The following is a 19,885-nucleotide window of genomic DNA, read 5'->3' as shown; positions in this document are numbered from 1 at the left end:
ACATGCACTGCATTTTCTAAACTTTATTGTAATGAAATACAGATTAAATATAATACACTTATTTAGATACAATGTAGGCCCACTTCTTTTCCCTGAGAAAGAAAGAAGTTTCCAAACATCTGTTACACTTTAGTGTCCAGATCTGACCTGAACATAAAAGAGAAAAAATGTTTTCAAAATATATTTCAGATGGAGACACAGTGCCCCCTATGGTTAAAAATGAAATACAGAGAACGGGTCAGGAAGACTACGGTGATGGAGTGGCGGGGAGACACGGCCAAAGCAGCTCAGGAGAGCGTGGATGATTGGGTAGAGGTTCTGGCAGGTGAACAAGAAGGGTCTATTTTTATGGGGTGTTGATGGTATAAAGTTGTGTGTATGAGTGTGTCTGCCTAGCTTGTGAGTCTAGGAGAAGTCTGGTCTGAACTCAAAGTTTCCACTGAGATCACTGTTTAAGAAAGACAAATTGTGTGGGAAGGCAAGAGGAGTGAGAGAAAGTAAGAACGAGAGGGGGGACTCATTAGCTGCCAGAGAACCAGACATGGTGCCGATCAGGAAGGGAAAAGAAAATGGTAGGAGGGAGGAGAGTGAGAGAAGAAGGGAAGGAAAGAGTAGGATGGGGGAGGGAGACATCTGGTTATAATCTTGTTTACTAGCACAATCTCATAGTAAATCTGCTGGGGTTTTTGGCGACTATGTTTGTGTGTGTTCCTATGGGGAAGTGTACTGTACACTGATGTAAGTGTAGTGTTTTGTAATGAATCATCACTCTTCAGCTGTGCCATCTGGGCCTACATATACCACTGATGGATGGCCAATTAAAATATTACTGCAATAGTACTGATAGTACTGATTCATGATCAAAACCAACTGTTTTTAATTGGGAAAAAAACATTATTGTGCAACAGCATCTTTAATAATATGGCAACCCAATAATGTTTGGCAATGATGTATGAGAGTCAGTGCAGACTGAGTCAGATTCCACAGGCATCCGCCATTCTGCTATGCCAACTGTGATCCGGTCAGATGATCACAACATGAAACAGACAACAATGAATGACAAATTCACATTCAACTTTTGTAACTTTCATTAAGAGACAACATTTACAGGCCACTCCCTTCTTGAAAATTGTTGCATGACAGGTAACTTCTGCATGATTTGCATCAGATTTAAAATTCTGTCCCTGCATGGGAGAACTGATGGTGGGGTGTTTTGCAAACACGAAACAAAAGGCAGATGAAAATAAGAAGTGGGTGCAACCAAAATTCCAGAGGAATCCACTACTCTTTGTTCTTTTTCTGTTAAAAGCTAGAAAGAAATCTTCATGCAAGTGAAGCCCATATGGAGGAGATTAGGGTGTGTTTTTCATGTGTTTAAGGGTGTGAGTCAGAGCATGTACATGTTATCAATTAGAATGTGTAGATGTAACTGATGGTTCTAGTTGGGCTCACCAGTCCAGGGCAGAACAACAATAATAATTTTGGGAACATCAAAAGAGTGCTAGTTGCACGTTCATGACATGCTTTGAGAGTTGATGGAGGAAGTGGAGGAAGAACTCATCAAGACTCTAATGACCTACATGTAAACAATGTTAATAGCAGGAAATACACCACATGAACCTCCAGTGGTCAAAATGTCCAAGCCCCCTGTCCCCATTTTAAAAACTATTTATCTAAACCACTCCCTTGGATTTTAGAACTTTGCAGTTGCCTACTGCCCGCTAGTGGACAATCTCTATAATGGCCTTTCTGGATAAGGTTTCTGCTCCATTTGTATAACACTGAGCAGCCCTGTCTTTCTGGACCCTCTATAGTGGGACATAAAAAATAGGACAGTCGTTTATTTTGAAAGGTATGAAAAAGTTTATTTGAATGCCATGAAAATCAGTATTTTCAAATAGAAGGGGTAAACAGAAAATATCAACCCAGCTCCAACAAAATGTTCTCATTTTAAAATCCAAAATATTTGAGTAATTCAAAATGAATATCAGACTGACTTTTATCATCACTGCTTTTGAAAGCAGAATTAATACTTTCAACAGCATAAAACTTATTGAAGCACTCATGTTTTACCACAATAGTAAGTGGAACTTTTGACTTATTTTGGAAGAATTAATTCTTAAATGTGGAAACTTAAGCAGCTTAAGTTATGGAGTGACATCCTTTGTTAATATTTCCACAATAATTTAGGGCAAAAATCTTCAATTTCAAAGACAATTGTGATAAATGTTTCCCCTCATTAATTTCAGGTTTACAGTACAGTGAGAACACGAGTCAGTATGCCTTTTCTCTGCAGCAGTACAGAAGTAGAACGCAACTGGTTGAACAGCCGATCAAGGACTGTCACGTCCACAGCTGTGGCCTCGCTTTTTTGGTTTTGCCCTGGCATAGTGTTTCCCTGCCCTAGTGTTTCCCTGTGTCTGTCATCGTCTTCAAATGTGTCTCATAGAGTGGTTTCAGTTCTCATTAGTCTAATCGTGTCCACTTGTGTCTTGTTTGGTTCTGTGTGTTTAGGTTCCTGTTTGTGTCCAGTCTGTGTCTCGTCCTTGCACTGCGAGGATCCTGTCTGTTTCAGAGTTTAAAAATAAACCCTTGTTTTGATGCTCTGCCTCGCTACCTCTCCTGCATTTGGGTCCTACCCCACCACTCACCGTAACAAGGAAATTTCACAAGGTTTCAAATCAGTCATTGAGCATGAGTCTTTAAGTGCCTTCTCAGGTGATTGAGGCAGGTGTAGGTCTTAGTACAAATCTGACAATGGTATGGTCTAACTCCTGAGTGGTTCAGCATATGCTGTTTCAGCACATTTGCTTCTGTGAAACCTCTCCCACATTCAGGGCAGATGTATGGGCGCTCCCCAGTATGCACGCGCATGTGCTGCGTTACCTTGCTGGCCATCGTGAATCCTTTGCCACAGACAGTGCATTTGAATGGCCTCTCACCTGTGTGGGTGAGCCTATGGGTCCGCATAGCTCCCATCTGGGAGAAAGCTTTCCCACAGTCTGGACAGACGTGGGGCTTCTCACCTGTGTGGACCCTCATGTGACTCCTCAAACCTCCTGCTGTGGAGAAACACTGGGAACACTCTGTGCACTGATATGGTCTCTCTCCTGTATGGGTACGTACATGCTGCTTCAGGTCATACCTGTTCCTAAAGCCCCGCCCACAGTGGGGACAGACCTCTGGTTTCTCCTCGCTGTGCCGCAGCTCATGGTTTGTCAGACATTTCTCGGAAATGAAACTCTTGCCGCATTGGTTGCACTGGTAGGGTTTGTCGTGATCATATCTCTGATGCAACTTCAACTCGCTGATCCCTGGGAAAGTCTCCTCACAGTACCTGCACTTGAAACGGTGGTCTTGGCTGTAAGGTAGCTGGTGTTCGCTCAGCTGGTGGTTCCTCAGTAGGTGGGACATCGGGAAGCTCTTGCCACAGTGTGAACAGTCATAACGTTGGGCCTGTTGTGTACACTGGTGTCTGACCCTGTCATGTAGAGATCTAAAGTTTACCCCACACTTGGTGCATATGTAGGCGGCATTTTTGCACTTCCTCTTCCTGTGCCCGGCCAGGTGGGCGTCTGTTCTAAAGGCTTTCACGCACTGAGAACATTTGTAAGGCTTTACTCCTGTGTGGAATCTTTGGTGGTCCAGAAACTCAAATCGATACCTAAAACACCTCCCACACTGGGGGCAGCTGTGGGCGTATCTCTGTCGTGGATAGACAGTTTTTGCTGCATTCTTCGTGGAGGACACTGAAAATGTGGTTGAGAGGGAGGTAGTCTGAGAAACAGGACTTCTCTTGTGTTTTGTGCCAGTCATTGACTTGGCAGCCCCATGACCCATTCCTTTTGACTGAGACGAAGCTTGCTCGTGGCGTCGTTCATGTTTCGCCAGACATTTAGTGGAAATGAAGCTCCTGCCACACTGGCTGCACTGATAGGGTTTCTCATGATCGACCCTCTGGTGGTACTTCAACTCACCAATTCCTGGGAAACCCTCCCCACAATGACTGCACTTGAAGAGACGGTTCTGGGCATGAGTGAGCAGATGGTCCCTCAGGTTACTTGTCCTTTTGAAGCTCTTTCCACAATGTGGGCAGTCTAGCTTCTTGCCCTGTATTTGTTGCGGGCACTGGTGTCTAAACTTCTCAACAGAAGATCCAAAGCTGCTCCCACATTTAATGCAGAGATAAGCAGCGTTCCGGCATTTTCTTAGCCTGTGACCAGCAAGGGCAGTGGCTGTGGTGAAGGCCCTTCCACACTCTGAGCACTTATAAGGCTTGACTCCTGTGTGGGATCTTTGGTGCTCAAGAAGTTCATACTGATACTTAAATGTCCTCCCACACTGGGGGCACTTGTAGTGGACCTGCTGTCTGACTCGAGGGGATTTAGAAGGTGTGGTACATTCAGTTGAGGTGGAAGGAACTTGAGAACTGATTAACAGTTCATCATCAAGCATCACAGACTGAGGAACGCCATCATTGTCCTCTTCACAGACCCTTTGTTGGTGGGATGAGTTGATAACCTCGAGCGAGGTTGGGAGAGATAAGGAAGATACAATGTGATCCTCTGTATTAAAAGGAGCTGAAAGTAAAAATGAGAATAAGAGATGAGAATTCATTCAGGGAAAATAAGAATGACTTGAGTTATGAATAATAATCAGCGCTTACTTGTACTACTCTTGGCCAACTTTCCATGACATTGCTTGTTCTGCAGCAGAAACTTGAGGTCATCCCCATTAGACACACACTGCATGTACTCTTCTAGGACAGAGGGGGCAGCACTGATCCAAGAAGCAGTCTCGGATTTTAAGAAATATATTCATTAAAGTATTTGAACACAATACAAAATAAAACACTTCTGCTTAGCGTGCAATTGGAAAAGTACTAGGACACAAAATATCAGATTAACATTGTTGTTCGTAGACTTAACACCTGTTTGAAGTCTGGCACTGGGAGCAGCTCCTCTAGTCTGGAGAAGAACTCATGAACCAGAGTCTGAAGTGCTGTGTCAAAATCTGGCCCGTACTCTACAGGAAACACGTTCTGTGATCATAATAACAATGGAGAGGGTATAGGAAAGATGTTGATAGAAGTGTTAGGGCAGGTCAATGAAGGGCTCTTGCTCAAAACATGAACCTTTATCAGGTTCAGTGGCATCTTACCTTAAGGAAATGCTCCCTTCCATCAGAGTCCTCGATAAGGCTTTGCACCAGCTTCATGAAGTTTGCCTCAGGTGCTTCAATCATAACTTCATCTGTTTGCTGGATAAGACACATATTTTAGTTGGACATTTGACACAAGAGTATACACCTAGTACCACATGAAGGGGAATGCTAGCCCTGTTTTAATATTTTCTGTATCATACAACCACCTCACCTCCTCAATGCAAGATGATCGGATTCTGTCAAGGTGAGCTTCAACGGCCTTGAGATCCTCTGGGTGTTCAGAGCGCAACAACTCCAGAGTTGTCTGAAACAGATGTTTGCCAAGTTTACTCCCATTAGTATGTTAAAATGTATCTAAATTGACTCTTGATCATGTGGCCATGCGCTTACCCTTGCTCTCAGCCCAAGAGCCAGCAGCCTCCCCTCCCTTTTACTCAGAAGTTCAGGAACGGCCTCTGTTACAATCGAGACAAACTCCTCCAGCTTCCCATAGTGCTTTATATTCCTCTGCCGTACCACCTCCCACATAACGGCTGACATAAGTCTCAGAGGTGGAACCAGGAGACCCAAGGATGACAAGGGTACATGTGGTTCTGTGAGAAGAGAATAGGAAATGTTTAATACCTTAGACTTACAAATTACTTTGTATGATTTCAAAGACCCGAATGCCTATGGTTTTTAGAATTGGTGCTTGAGCTTGGAGCATAATATTGCCATCACATTTCTGCTCTGACATACAAACTTCTAACGTTTTATGGTGAAACTATTTTCCAGACAAAGTAAATAAACTTACACAGCCATTGTTTCATTCACACCGATTTGAGTTACCTTGATAGATAAGCTACTTCGCATAATTAGGCTACTAGTATGTTTGCATGCTTGCACCTAAGTATCCGTGAAAACGTGGTTGTATTAAATACAAATATGTATTTTTGTATACACAAACCAATAGTTTAGATTAAAAATAAAATGCTCTTCAGCCTACAATCTAACTAGTGTCGTTTAAATACCCCATCGATAAATAATATATATTTAATAAACAAAATTATCAACTTGAAAGCAACAGTCCCATTAAGGCACTGCAGATCAGCAGTGGGACGATGTCGTACAGATGAAGATGGTCTGGCCTATACACAGCAGGCCAGAGCCATTAGCAGCACATGCTAGCTTGCAAAATGAGAACCATCCTGAGTATTATTAATCAATGCAGTGCATTCATGAAATACACGTACTGTTGCGTATGGCTTTAAAAATAATCTACAGCAATGCACCTACATACTAAGTGCAAGGACGGGCGTTTCTAACACGGCTTTTTGTAACCTGGAACATGGAACGCACTACGACTCCTTCCATTCCAAGCATTAGCCCGAGCCGTAGTCCTTTCTGCTAGTGCAAAAATAGTAAGATGGATGGCTATCAATTGAAGCATAAATACATACCCATGTCGCCACTAGTAATTGTATTGTCACAGAGCCTGATAAAATGACAAATTATGTTTCACATGTATGCGCTAATTAACACACTTTTCTTATTGAAAAAAAATAGTAGCTATCTTGCTAGAAGAACTTCAGCCGCCAACTTCCTTCCTAGTCAAGATCCTAGGGTTGCCAGGTTGTGCATGATTGTAAATCTACCCTGTTATAACAGTAATGCAATGCATAAAACACTTTCACAATCTTGACGCTTATGTACAAAGCAAATTGCTTGTGTGACCTTTTCTTAACAATTTCACCGCAAAGTCCTTAGAGGATATAAAAGTGTCAGCATATGGGGGGATCTTGTTCAACTTGGCCACCAAGGGGATAGAGCGATAGGGAGAGGAGGAGGACACAGTTACATGATACAGTTACCAATACAGCTTTTAGAATTTCTTTTATTTCAAAATAAGAGTTTCACAATTTCTATGACGATATTAAAATTGGTCCAAAATGTATAAAATAAAAGTATTTACATATTGGGAAACCCAACCACAAGTAGCCTTTAACTGAATTCCTTGGTTGCCAAACCATGTTCTAAGCCAGTGGTTTTCAATCCTGGTCCTCGGGACCCCCTGCCCTGCATTTTTTTTTATATTTCCCTGCTCCAACACACCTGATTCAAATAAATGGGCCTGATAACGACTCATTCATTTGAATCAGGTGTGTTGGAGCAGGGAAATGTCTAAAACATGCAGGGCAGGGGGTCCCAAGGACCAGGATTGAGAACCACTGTTCTAAGCAATGGTGTCAAAGTATTTTGGTGATATGTATCAGTATAACATGACAATATGATTCCAGTGAGGGTTTCATGTACAAAACGGCCTCAGAGAAACATAGTAAACTTACTGCATAGCCTAGTGTCTAATAGAAAAGTCATTTTCCTGACAAGACAACCGACTTCTATAAATGAAACTTTCTTGACTGTTTTATGTATGGGTTTTTAAGTGTCTCTTCAGGTGATTGAGGCAAGTGTAGGTCTTTGTACATACATGGCAAGGATATGGTCTTACTCCTGAGTGGTTTAGCATGTGTTTTTTCAATTCACCCCCACGTGAAAAACCTTTCCCACACTGATGACAGACATAGGGACGTTCTCCAGTATGGACACGCATGTGTAGTGTCACTTTACTGGCCATGGTAAACCCTTTGCCACAGACAGTGCACTTGTATGGCTTCTCTCCCGTGTGCGTGCGCCTGTGGATCTGCAGCTCCCCGGCTGATCGGAATGCCTTCCCACAATCTGTACAAATATAAGGCTTCTCCCCGGTGTGAGTCCGTATGTGTATGTTCAGATTCCCTGACACCGAGAACCGTTTTCCACAGTAGGTGCACTGATATGGCCGCTCTCCAGTATGAGTACGCATGTGGAGATTCAGGTCATATTTATTCTTGAAAGCCTTTGCACACCGCGGACACACTTGGGATCTCTGCTGGCCGTGACGCTTTTCATGGCCTACCAAACAGGCTGTGGAACTGAAGAACTTTCCACACTGGTTGCATTGGTACGCTTTGTCTACCTGATGAATCCTCTGGTGAGCTCTTAACTCACTCATCCTGGGGAAGCCTTCCCCACATTGTCGACACTTCAGAAGACGGTCCCCGGTATGAGTCTGCTGGTGCTTTCCAAGCATGTAAAACTTCTTGAAGCTCTTTCCACACTGTGAACAGTCAAACCTTTGGTCCTTGGGCATCTTCGGGCACTGGTGTCTGAACTTCTCCTGAATAGATTCAAAACTGCTCCCGCATTTGATACAGATATAAGCTGCATTGGTGCACTGTGACCTCCTGTGAGACGACAGATCGGATGTTCGTCTGAAGGCCTTCCCACACTGGGAGCACTTGTAGGGGTTCTCTCCAGTGTGGAGTCTCTGGTGCTCGAGAAGTTCGTAGCGATAAATGAAACACCTCCCACACTGACTGCATTTATGGGCCACTCGTCGCCGTGGATGGCCTGCTGTGGTGGAACTGGAGGCAGGGCTTTCCATTGAAGTGGAGGGACCTTGCAAGATGGCAGACAATTCATCTTCGGGCATTAAAGTCTGTGCAGCAGTAACGCTATTCCTCTGTGCGTCTCCAACCGTAGGTTCAGAAATTCTGTTTGAAGCTTCTCCTTCAATGTCAGGCTTCCATCCTAGACTATGCACCTTTTCCCCTGCCTCTACCTGGAGATCAGTCCTTCTCGAGTCTCCTTGGTTTTCTTCCATCTCTGTCTGGATTACATTGTCATCTAAACTTGGTTTCAGCTGAGAACACTGGTCACGATGGTTGTCAGTTACAGTCCCCAAATCCATTGTCCTGGGGCTTTCATAGTCAGGGCAAGTTTCCGATTCATCATCACTGATTATCTGTTGGGAGGCATCTATCTCTCTGAGTGAGAGTGGGAGGGACAAGGAAGCAAAGAGGCCATAATCTGATGATGAGGCAACTGCGCAGCAGGACCATGAAAAGAGAAAATTGAGAGGATTTAGCATTTTAAATGTAGACTAAAGAACAATAACTGATATATTTATTCAATGATTAATTTAGAGCATATTGATGACAAACCATTATTGGCCAACTTCCCATGACATTGTTTGGTTTGAAGTAGCAATTTGAGGTCATCTTCATTGGAGACACACTGCATGTACTCCTCTAGGACAGATGGGGCAGTACTGATCCAGGAAGCAGTCTGAAAGAAAAGGAAATCACGTTTGTAGCAAAAAAGTCAAAAAAGCTTGAAGGTTATTTTGAATGATGTTGACTGTGGTTCATCCATAATTCAGAAAACTAATTGAGCTGAATTGTTTGCTTCACAGGATCCCTGAGACAAGAGGTGTTTGTACCCTTTCGAAATCGGGTACTGGCAGCAGCTCCTCCAGTCTAGAGAAAAAGTCATGGACCAGTGCTTGAAGTGCTGTATCAAAATCTGGACCATACTCCACAGGAAACACATTCTGTCGGTTACATTGAGAAAGAAGATTAGACAAAGTAAACAACATTTACATTTAAAAAAATATGCATGAGCAGTGAAGCACCTTGAAAAAGTGTTCCCTGCCATCTGGGTCTTCTAGAAGGCTTTGAACCAGCCTCACAAAGTTCAGCTCAGGATCCCCCATTTCTGCATCCGCCTTAAACAGAAGAGACTCAGAATAAAGCCAACTAAAAATCTCACAGGCAGAACCTTCTCTGAATTTTGTGTACTTGTTTCAGTTTATAGGCTATTTACCTGTTGTATAAAAGATGATGGCTTTTGCATTTTGTCAAGGTGACATTTAACAGTCTTAATCTTTGGATGCTCAGCCCGTAGTAAATCTAGAGTGATCTGAAACAAGAATAGACCGGGTTATTTAACATACTTCAGCAGTCGATTAAAAATCTAAAAAAGACTAAGCTTCAATGAGGCCACCTATGCGTCTTAAATTGACTAACCTTTGCTCTTAACCCAAGAGCAAGCAGTCTCTTTTGTCGGTTACTTAGAAGCTCTGGAATAGCCTCTGTTACTAAGGATACAAACTCTTCCAGCTTCCCGTAGTGCTTTATGTTCCTCTGTCTTACCACCTCCCACATGACGGCTGACATAAGTCTCAATGGGGGAACCAGGAGGCCCAAGGATGTCAGAGGAAAGGGGGATTCTGTGGATTAGATTTACAACCAAAGGACGATACATCAACAATATGACAGCAAAGCTTATATTTCCAACAATGAATTAATCTAGGTATGGGTAGCCAACTCTTTATGTAAAACTCATGTTTAAAACAATTTCTCCAATCAGAAACTGGCTAACATGATAATATTAGGGCTAAACCAAAAATCGTACACAATCTCTGCCACTGACTAAAAGCCAACCACAGTTCCTCTTTCCCGAGAGCGGAAGAATGGCTGGGCTAGCCAGTACTAGCAGCTCAACAAGCGTCTCAAAGCATGTCTTTAGGTTATGAGGCTACTCTTCTATATACTGTGCCTACATAGGTCGGCAAACTAGTACATACCCATTTTGCTTTGCCAAAGAGTGCCTGCAGTATAAGGATGAATAAATTTGCAATGTATCAATAATGATAAAAAGCCTTAGCTTTGGATCACATCTCCACCTCTACTACTACAGCAGATGCACAGCTGAATCTGAACAGTTCCGGGTCTTCCAATGTTTCGACGTCAAAATAAAAGTCCGAATGACAAAAAGGTTACAAAAAGTCAGTCAATTATTATTTATAGAAAATGTTAAGACATTTAAACAAAATGTAGTACCCAATGTAGTTCTCAGTAAACAATTAATTAAAATGACACTATCATTAACTAAGTTAGAAATGTATTAACTGAAATTCAAAAACCTTTTTTTTACTGCCTTGAGTTGCATCATATCCAATCTGTCAAATGATAAACTGATCAAGGTTATACAGTTCCTGCTCTGACAACTATGATAACGAACTGTCCCTACATCTACATCTGTTCACTTGGTAAAGAGATTATTTTGTATATGCACAAACTGCCAGTGGGAGGCAGTGCACTTACCCTGAAAACACTTTATCTGTCAGAAAAGGGGAAAGCATTCTAGACGTAATTAGATGGTGCCTCGCCAAACCATCTGGGCAGTGTTTGCCCACCGTGACTAAGTAAATCCCTTGCTCCCCCTTTCTCTCTCCTCTCCATCACTTGTTTTCATTTGCGACAGACGGGCTCTGGCCTGAAAATAAAAGCGTAATTTCCTTTTTTTATTGTCAGCTACTCTGCCATTTTACATTGATGTCTATTATCATGTCTATGACATTTCTGAACTTCTTTGATTTGGGAGGGCCACGTATAACTGAACAGGACGAAATGCGTATTTCTGTAGTCTGAGAAATGTAGAGAGCACAAGTGCATAAATTGTTCAAGTAGTATAGTAGTTGTCCTCTAATAGAAATGGACCTAATGGTTTCAGAGTGACTCTGGGGCTTAACCCGGCTTCTCTCTACTTATCATACATCATGAGCCAAGAGACTCATGTTTTCATTTATATTTTAATGATCATTTAAGGAGAAAAAAAACAAAACTTGACTTCAGAGCAAACTGCACTTTTTTGATGGTGGTTTTAAATGAATGCAATTGTTCTGCAGTGATAATTTAAATTAAATAGAGATATTGTGTACATAATCCTTTTGTAAAACAAGCACAGGGCCTATCTTTTGTATCATGATAGCTTAGCAATGTATTTTATCCGTATATAGTGAAAATAAATTGAAAATGTACTGTTGAACCATGTGATGTTGCATTTCAGTAATGACAAATAATGCTTTTTTAATCTTTTTTATGTTTTCTCCCTGAGGCCTTAATCCCCGCCACATGTCGAATGCTTAAATATCAGATCAATTACCAAGTCACTTTCATTCAATTCAACATTGTCCATTTATTCCATGCACAAACCCAAATTTAATTCAAAGTAGCAAAGCATCTGTCTGTAATGAGGCTCGATGAAAAAGTATGATGTGTGTATGGTGGGAGTAAGAGAATTTATGTTGATGTGTTTAAGTAAGAGAGTGTGTGTAATTAAAACAAGTGTTTTTTTACACAGATTATCCCTCTATCCCAGCTGGTCAGAGTTGGATTTGACCACCCTTACTACCCGGGAAGAGGAAATCTCTCCGGGGCTAAATCCAAATTGGCTCCCTTGGTGAATATGTTGTCAAACCCCCAAAAATGCACTTGCCTTGTAAAGTCAGTATTGTATGTTACAATATTTCTTTATTTTGCAAGTAAGTAAGGTATGATAAGATGATGGAAAAAGTAACATGAAGAAAGTAATCATAACCAATCTTAGTTTTATGTTATGCCAGGTTGCTTTGCATTGTCTTGTCCTCATTTCAGTGCCCAGTCTGACCTTGTGTTGTTCTGTGCATCTGACAATAAAAGACTTGAACTTGAACCAATCTACAGTACTGTAAGTAACCATTGATTCTCTGTGTGTGTGAGCAAGCATGTGTGTTTATCCATGTGTTCGACCTTTCTCACTTTTCCTTGATTATTGTTTTAACATGTGCTTTAGAAAAACCCCTTGTCTACGCATTTTACAATGAAATATTTAGCTCCAGGGAGTTCCACTTAACATGAATGTGAACTTTATTTGTAATGAGCAACTTTGAATATAAACTCTGAATTTTAGTATTTTCTTCATTATAATCTGATACAAGCATTAAACTTGCAAGGAAAGTCCACTACAGTAGAGAGTGAGTTAGGTCACAGCTATCTGGTTGAGTCCATACAGTCAGAGTAAAGGATTTAACAGTGTCGTAACCCTCCTTTCTAGTAGGATGAGGTCACAGCCGCCAACAGGTTTTTCATATGAAAGTTGCATCATTTGAACTTGAATGATGCTTGATAACAGGAATGGGGTGCCATTTATCCAACGTCTGCTGCAGACACCCTTTTGAAATCTTTTTACGGCAGTATAGAACATAAATATTAGTAGATGTGCATTGGTTTTATTACAAAGTTACAAAGCCACGAATGTCAATGCACTGTACACTGCACATTGGGCTACACGTTCACATTCAATAAATAAACACGGAATAACACCTTCATGATAACTACGTATGGTGTAATTTAGAGAACTATTTGATATACTAATCCATAAATGACCTAGTTAAATGTAATTTGGATAACAGGAAAACATCTCCCATATAAAAGAATGAATACAGTATTCACATAACTCTCTATATTCCTTTAATTTGGTGGCATACCATTGAAATATTCTTAAAATATATGTACATTACAAAAGTTATATACAAATTCGTTTTACATATATGACCCCATAAACCTTTAAACATATTATTTAAAAGGAAGCTTGAAGTGCATCCATGCTATTACAATCCATCAAATCAAATTAATTGGTAAAAGGGATTTCAAAGTGTGCAGAAGACAAATCATCACAAATCAGGCACATGATGCTGGAATTACTACGCAGACCTTCATCATCACTATCTGGGATGTTTTGGAATATTTCAAATCAGGATTAAATGAATTTGAACTACTACTTGCTACTTTTAATCCAAATGTGTAACCCAACTTTTCATGAGAATGTTCTACAAATGTTACAAGTGTCACACAGAAAATACTAAATACGGTTTCATAAAACTTTCAAACCTTTGTGGTATTTAGCTAGCTGCCATATATCTGACATACATCACCTGAAACCTACATGCATTACTATTTGATTCATTGTCATTGTGCTTCTTGTACTGTAGCAAAAAGATTGTCCAATCGCGTCCTCTTTAAAATAAAAGGTTGTCAGTTAAAATCAGTGCATAACTTTCTATATATTTTCATAGATATTTTAGGTGTAACATTTGGATATAAAGATGTCGGACACACTTAGATTTTCCGTAGGTATATATACCTCATCAACACATCATGATTGTATACTGGAAATAGACTAAAATCAAAAACATTTTATCACAAATTTCCTGGGAGCCATCTTTTTATTTTTATTTGTTTTGACTTTGTTTAAAAAAGACCTAAATACTATAAAAATATTAATGTCTTAAAGAAATGTCTCCTCATATATTTCAGATGAAGGTCTGGGCTCCCCTAGCTCAGAGTGTCTGGAGACAGGTCTTTCTATTTGAGAGAGGTCACTTGCGACCCTGGTCACACTGTCATAAGATGGTGGCAATGAGGACAGTGTTCCCTCCATTACCTCCACAACATCTACCTCTCCTGTCCCATAATGTTCTTTTATCATGGAGGCTATAAGGCCCTCCTTCTCTGGAGCAATCTCCACATCAACCACATGCTCCTTGTTGATTTGTCTATACAGAAAAGAGGCTTGTTTCATCTGTCGCCGTACCAGATGCCTCCTGTAACATCTCTGGATGATGGTGGCTGATACTTCTTCCTGTTTACGCCGCAGTGTGGAGGTGATGGGCTCGTGGGAAATCTTGGACGGATTGGCCATCATGAACTTCTCCTCCATTTGCTGCTTTAGAGCATCCATCTCCCCAGACTCTCCCAGGACGCGCTTGGTGAAGGCAAACAGGATGTCCAGGCAGTGGATCTTGTCCCCACTGACCATGGGGAGGTCCATGGAGATCAACTTGATTTTATTGGGTTTAGCAATCCGCAGTGGTTCTGACAGATTGTCAGCAAAATTTGAAAGCTTGGAAAATTCTATGAACTGAGAGGCTTCTGCATCAAATTTCTCCCAGACCTCATAGAACATCTCAAAATCGTCTTCACTGAGAGGTTCTGTGCTTTCCTCTGTGGCTACGCTGAAGTTTTCCAGAATGATAGCTATATACATGTTCACCACAATGAGGAAGGAGATGATTATGTAACTAACGAAGAAAGCAATTCCTACCGAAGGGTTGCCACAGTTCCCCTTTGCATTCGTACCGGTGTTGACAAAGTCTAGTTCACATTCCTCTGGGGAGTTAGCCATTATAGGACTGAGCAGGTTGTCCCACCCTGCCGAGGTGCTTATCTGGAAGAGGCAAATCATACTATTCCCAAACGTTTCAAAGTTGAACATGTCATCAATCCCGTCTTGCTTTTTCACATAAGCAAAGTTAGCCATACCGAATATAGCATATATGAACATGACAAGGAAAAGCAGGAGGCCAATGTTAAACAACGCTGGCATGGACATCATTAAGGCAAACAGTAAAGTCCTTATTCCTTTGGCTCCACGTATTAGTCGAAGTACACGTCCTATCCTTGCCAGTCTGATTACTCGAAACAGAGTTGGAGACACAAAGTATTTCTCGATGATGTCAGCTAAGACAATACCTGCAAAAAAGAAATATAAAGTCAGAAAGTTAGCATCTTGAATTTGTTTCTTTGTTAATATTAAATGAACTAAGAAGCCATTCACTGAACATTCAGTGGGGATGAATCCAGGAATCCAACCATATTACTTGAGCAAATAAATTGTATCCACCTACCCACAATGGAAAGGATTATCACCACAAAGTCAAAGATATTCCAGCCAACTGTGAAGAAGTAGCAGCGGAGGGCAAAAATCTTGATGAGGCATTCACTGGTGAAGATGAAGATAAAGACCAGGTTGATCTTGTTGAGGATGGACTCCATGCGTTCCGACTGCTCATTCGTCTCCACCATCATGGTCACCATGTTGACTATGATGAGCATCATGATTATTATGTCAAAGGCTTGCTTGGCCACCAGGTCAAAGAAGAAGCCTTGAACCACGTTCTGGGATTGATAAATACAGAAATTGTAATTAGTGCACATAAATGTATGATTACTCCCCATGTAGGCTTTATTGTTATACAGTGTCCGGATTATACTGTATTTATTTCCACAAACAAGCTGTATCATATTCACATAAATACATATCAAGGTTGTTGGAACATTTCATCACCATGGGTCTTGGAATAGGCTTTTGGGGCTTTTTAGATCCTAGTTTTTTCATCGCATTGTAGTACTTTTTCTGTTCTTCAGTCATGAAAATATCTTGTCCCCCTAAGTATAATAGATCCAGTCAACATTATTTTATAGTGAGATCAACAGAAACATTTTCAACAAGATTTGTACACACAAGAATGGGACACACTCGAAAATTGTTGTAGGGAATAAAGTATGTTGTAGTAAGTATACTTATCTTTCTTTTCTGCTGGTTAAAGTTGTCGATGATGACACCAATGAAAAGATTTAAGGTGAAGAAGGAGCCAAAGATGATGAAGATGACAAAGTATAAGTACATATAGAGGTTGATCTCTCTAATGGGTTGTTCTTCCACCTGTAAACAAAGACAGTTATTAGAAACTATTCACACAAGAATAATATTGTTGTGAATTCCGTTTTATTAATAGTATTAATAATATTTTGGTCAATTATGTCTACAAAGTTGCATAAAACAACTGCATAGAGGAGTACTCACGCCTCGTGAATCAACAGCTGCATGCATTATTTCCATCCATCCTTTAAATGTTGCCTGAGATATGCATAATCAATGGTTTAGCATTATTGAATTGACTTCAATTCAATAATGTATTTTAATAGGAAAAGTAGTGAACATTCTATACGCTCACTGACTTTCTACAATTACATGCAATCTCTAAGATTTACTAAGTTTGTCAAATTTGATCACTTAAGATAACATCTTGCTTATTGATTTACAATCAATATAGTTCAGAGATTCATTTAAAGCCAAGTACTGTTATTTAACTGTTATTTCAAGTACTGTTATTTAATGAACCTTTATTTTGAAATACTTGAATTTATTTCATGCAATTTCCAAATAGACTCACATACTGTATAAGTACATGGTAAGGAAGAGGCTTGGAGGTCAGGAGTAATAAAAGCTAGTCTATAGTCGGCTTTTATGAATCTATGGAGACAGTCTATTTCTAGAAACAAATGAAAGGTTTGTGTCAAGTGAGGTCAGAATGGAACTGAGTGAACAGTGAAAAAAACCTTGTTGCTTGGTTACCACACCAGATAATTCGAGTGGTATCCTTCAAGAGAACAAGGATCTGGTAATGGGCTTTAGTTAAAAATAGAGCTAAATGGTTGATTGATGAACACATGGTACATACACATTTTAAACTTTAGAAATAATGCTAATACCACGAAAGGAACTCACCACTTGCAGCAGTGAGAGGTAGCCGAGTCCGACGTTGTCGAAGTTTACCTTCACCTTAGTCCAGTAGAACTGGGTATCATTCATGGCTAAGCAATCGGACTTGTTGTTCACTAAGGAAGCGTTGTGGATGAATCCAGTTCGGTTTACACACTTCCCAAACTTTCCAGCAAACAGGTTGACCCCCATGATGCTGAAGATGAGCCAGAAGATGAGACATACCAGCAGCACGTTCATGATGGAGGGGATGGCCCCAATGAGGGCGTTCACAACCACCTACAAGCAAAGAAAGTCACAGTCTTACGGAATGTCAATTATAAGCTCTTACGGCAAAAAAACATAACGTGAATACTGTGGTCCAGCCACTATCCTTTAATCCACCAATCGCTCAGAATACACAAGTCAAGTAAATTATCAAGTTGATAATTATTATTTGTCAATGGCAACATTTGGGATAAACACGACTTTCTTTTTATTAAAAGGGGGCATCCAAAAAACTTCTTACACGCATGCCCTCAAATCTGGATAGGGCTCTCAGGGGTCTTAGAGCTCGGAGCGTCCTCAGAGACTTGATCGCGGTAAAGTCTGAATATCCTAGTGAGTTTGCTACCAAGCTTATCAAGGATACCTATGGGGACACAGAGATACATGTATTAGCTTTGTAATTGTTTAACTCACACACTGCATAATTTTCATGTAGCAAAGTGCATTCCAGGGCATCCCAATAATACCCTTGCAGAAAGAGCAACAATGTCCTGCGATAAAGAATTAGAGGAGCTTAAAGTGGGCTTAAGGAAAGAATACTTAATCATAGAAGCATTAAATCTTTCCTTCAGATACAGTACACACCTAAGCATAGATAAGCAACAATTCTTTGTAAAACAAGAACATTTCAAATTTGACATTTTTTTCAGTAGTATTCACTGGCCATGGCCACCTAAACTTTAGAACATAACATTCTCTCCATAGAACCTAACATTTAATAATCAAATTATCAATAAATAGAATTTTAATGCAGTTTATGATCCTTTTTTAAGAAGCCTACTGTGGCATTTTTTTTTATACTTTGGGACATTCTACAGATAGGAACACAATTTATCAATTTGAAATTTTGATGTTGATGTTTTATCAAGTTTAGACTTCCACTCTATTCTACATCCAAAACAAAACAGAATGGTATTCCACTGTTGAATGGCCCTTGGGTGACAGCTATGATTGAAAATGACATGACATCTATGGATAGTTCTGAGTAAATATGGCTGGAAGGAATTAAAGACACAAACAAGTATCTATATATGTACAATGAATATGCACATGCATACATACTCAGCTATATATGTATATGAAATATGCATATATATGAAATAGAGGGAGGTTTTATAAAGAATGGTTACACTATTTCCAATATATATTTTTATAACAACTGTTTATCATCCAATTTGTATCCATGTCCTAAATATTTCAATTTTTGAATTTAGTCCCAAAAATCAGTATTTCTTTATAAAAGTACATTTTGATGGTTGTTCCAATATATCTAAAGAAGATACTCTGATTATCTAAATGCAAATAAAGATATGTCTTTGGGTCAAAAAAGTCCAACATAAACAATATTAAAACCTTATAAAAACAAGAAATAAGCTGATACACAAAGTGTTTAACAGTCAGTGGATCTCTTGCACCAATAGCTTTGCAATCCATAGCTGCAAATCCCCCAGAGACCACTAATACAACTGCTGAACTCGACTAGCCAGTTTGTTATGTAATTTGATGAACCTCTCCTGACATCATACTCCATATAGACCATTTGCCCCATTTTGCAACACACTGACATACATACAGTACATGTATGAACTAACAAATAAGACTTACATGACTAGCAGGATAATTATTACCAAAAAGCAACATTTTGGACCAAAACAACTTGATGCCTACAAAAGCTAATGAATATTAAAAACAACTGATCTTCTCTAGATAATCCTTTGAATACATGGTAGTGCATTTGTATAGGATATAAAAGCCAAGGTCGTTAATAAATTGAAAGGAATCAGGAGTGAAAACAATGACACATACGCTTTTGCGGATAAACTAAATTGGTCTAAAAACCAAAAGAAATAGACGGTGGCTTTTGATATCGCAACGTCACACACTTACGAGTGAGGAAACACAGAAGCGTTTGTGATGCAATGTAGTTTTCTGGTTCTGGAGTCCATACTCACCTGAGACCTGACAACTATGACTTACCCTAGCAATAGAGGAGTCTGTAGCAATCTGTGTATTAGCGGATGAAATCAGAAGGAGTAAGGTCAGGGCATGGATATGCAGCCCTTTGGTGCTATAGTCTATTTCTAATTGGTGGTTAAAGGGTTCCCCACTTCATAGTGGTAGAGATGCATTCTGTTTATTGCCTCTGGATAAGTTTATCATCAGTCCTAAGCAATCTTAAAGTGATGTTAATTTCCAAAGCTGACTACATATATTATCCTAAAGTAAAATGAGCTGTATAATATATAGTTTCCCATTGACGGTTGTACAGATTCTTTATCCGGTTTGAGTTACCTCACACGCAACAGTATGAGCCAGGTTATATTGTGAAGTCATGTATCAAGTACAAAGCACTATAGAGCATATTATACCCACTGCAAAATATAAAAATGTAGAAATGTAGTGTTTACAGCCACAGGTTCGCTCACTT

At 40.1% G+C, this 19,885-nt stretch overlaps 3 protein-coding genes across 3 annotated transcripts in view; all 3 read right to left on the bottom strand.

Moving 5' to 3' along the window:
• Positions 1 to 1,853: 1,853 nt before the first annotated feature.
• On the bottom strand, positions 1,854 to 6,759 carry LOC124472817 (zinc finger protein 665-like). The gene is made up of 7 exons (XM_047027902.1): positions 6,603 to 6,759; positions 5,554 to 5,756; positions 5,375 to 5,467; positions 5,161 to 5,259; positions 4,931 to 5,041; positions 4,667 to 4,796; positions 1,854 to 4,580 (listed from the first exon to the last, which is right to left on the bottom strand). The coding sequence occupies exons 1-7, from the start codon at positions 6,604 to 6,606 to the stop codon at positions 2,686 to 2,688; spliced, it is 2,535 nt and encodes an 844-aa protein (XP_046883858.1). The 5' UTR covers positions 6,607 to 6,759; the 3' UTR covers positions 1,854 to 2,685.
• Positions 6,760 to 7,314: 555 nt separating this feature from the next.
• zgc:171422 (uncharacterized protein LOC100001353 homolog) lies at positions 7,315 to 10,745 on the bottom strand. The gene is made up of 7 exons (XM_047027907.1): positions 10,610 to 10,745; positions 10,050 to 10,252; positions 9,847 to 9,942; positions 9,656 to 9,748; positions 9,464 to 9,574; positions 9,186 to 9,309; positions 7,315 to 9,066 (listed from the first exon to the last, which is right to left on the bottom strand). The coding sequence occupies exons 1-7, from the start codon at positions 10,611 to 10,613 to the stop codon at positions 7,568 to 7,570; spliced, it is 2,130 nt and encodes a 709-aa protein (XP_046883863.1). The 5' UTR covers positions 10,614 to 10,745; the 3' UTR covers positions 7,315 to 7,567.
• Positions 10,746 to 13,312: 2,567 nt separating this feature from the next.
• Positions 13,313 to 19,885, bottom strand: part of LOC124472942 (sodium channel protein type 4 subunit alpha-like) — a 30,677-nt gene continuing 24,104 nt past the window's right edge. Inside the window, exons 21-27 of the mRNA XM_047028114.1 lie at positions 17,699 to 17,821; positions 17,197 to 17,469; positions 16,492 to 16,545; positions 16,213 to 16,350; positions 15,973 to 16,077; positions 15,533 to 15,803; positions 13,313 to 15,377 (exon numbers count right to left, since the gene is read on the bottom strand). Coding sequence (XP_046884070.1) covers positions 14,134 to 15,377; positions 15,533 to 15,803; positions 15,973 to 16,077; positions 16,213 to 16,350; positions 16,492 to 16,545; positions 17,197 to 17,469; positions 17,699 to 17,821 — 2,208 coding nt within the window. The 3' untranslated portion in view covers positions 13,313 to 14,133. The remainder of the gene's footprint in view (positions 15,378 to 15,532; positions 15,804 to 15,972; positions 16,078 to 16,212; positions 16,351 to 16,491; positions 16,546 to 17,196; positions 17,470 to 17,698; positions 17,822 to 19,885) is intronic.

The sequence above is a fragment of the Hypomesus transpacificus genome, chromosome 10 (assembly GCF_021917145.1).
Source record: "Hypomesus transpacificus isolate Combined female chromosome 10, fHypTra1, whole genome shotgun sequence".
Lineage (NCBI taxonomy): Eukaryota > Metazoa > Chordata > Actinopteri > Osmeriformes > Osmeridae > Hypomesus > Hypomesus transpacificus.
Note: the sequence above shows the minus strand (reverse complement) of the source record. Positions and strands in the feature narration are given on the sequence as shown.

Bases quoted from the DNA above. Each gene is read 5' to 3' on its own strand.
- LOC124472817 (XM_047027902.1), bottom strand. The intron at 5,042-5,160 runs GTAAGATGCCAC...TTATGATCACAG, and splicing joins GAAGGGAGCATTTCCTTAAG to AACGTGTTTCCTGTAGAGTA. The intron at 4,581-4,666 runs GTAAGCGCTGAT...TTTTACTTTCAG, and splicing joins GTTGGCCAAGAGTAGTACAA to CTCCTTTTAATACAGAGGAT.
- zgc:171422 (XM_047027907.1), bottom strand. The intron at 9,575-9,655 runs GTGCTTCACTGC...TGTAACCGACAG, and splicing joins GCAGGGAACACTTTTTCAAG to AATGTGTTTCCTGTGGAGTA. The intron at 9,310-9,463 runs GTACAAACACCT...CTTTTCTTTCAG, and splicing joins CAGTACCCGATTTCGAAAGG to ACTGCTTCCTGGATCAGTAC.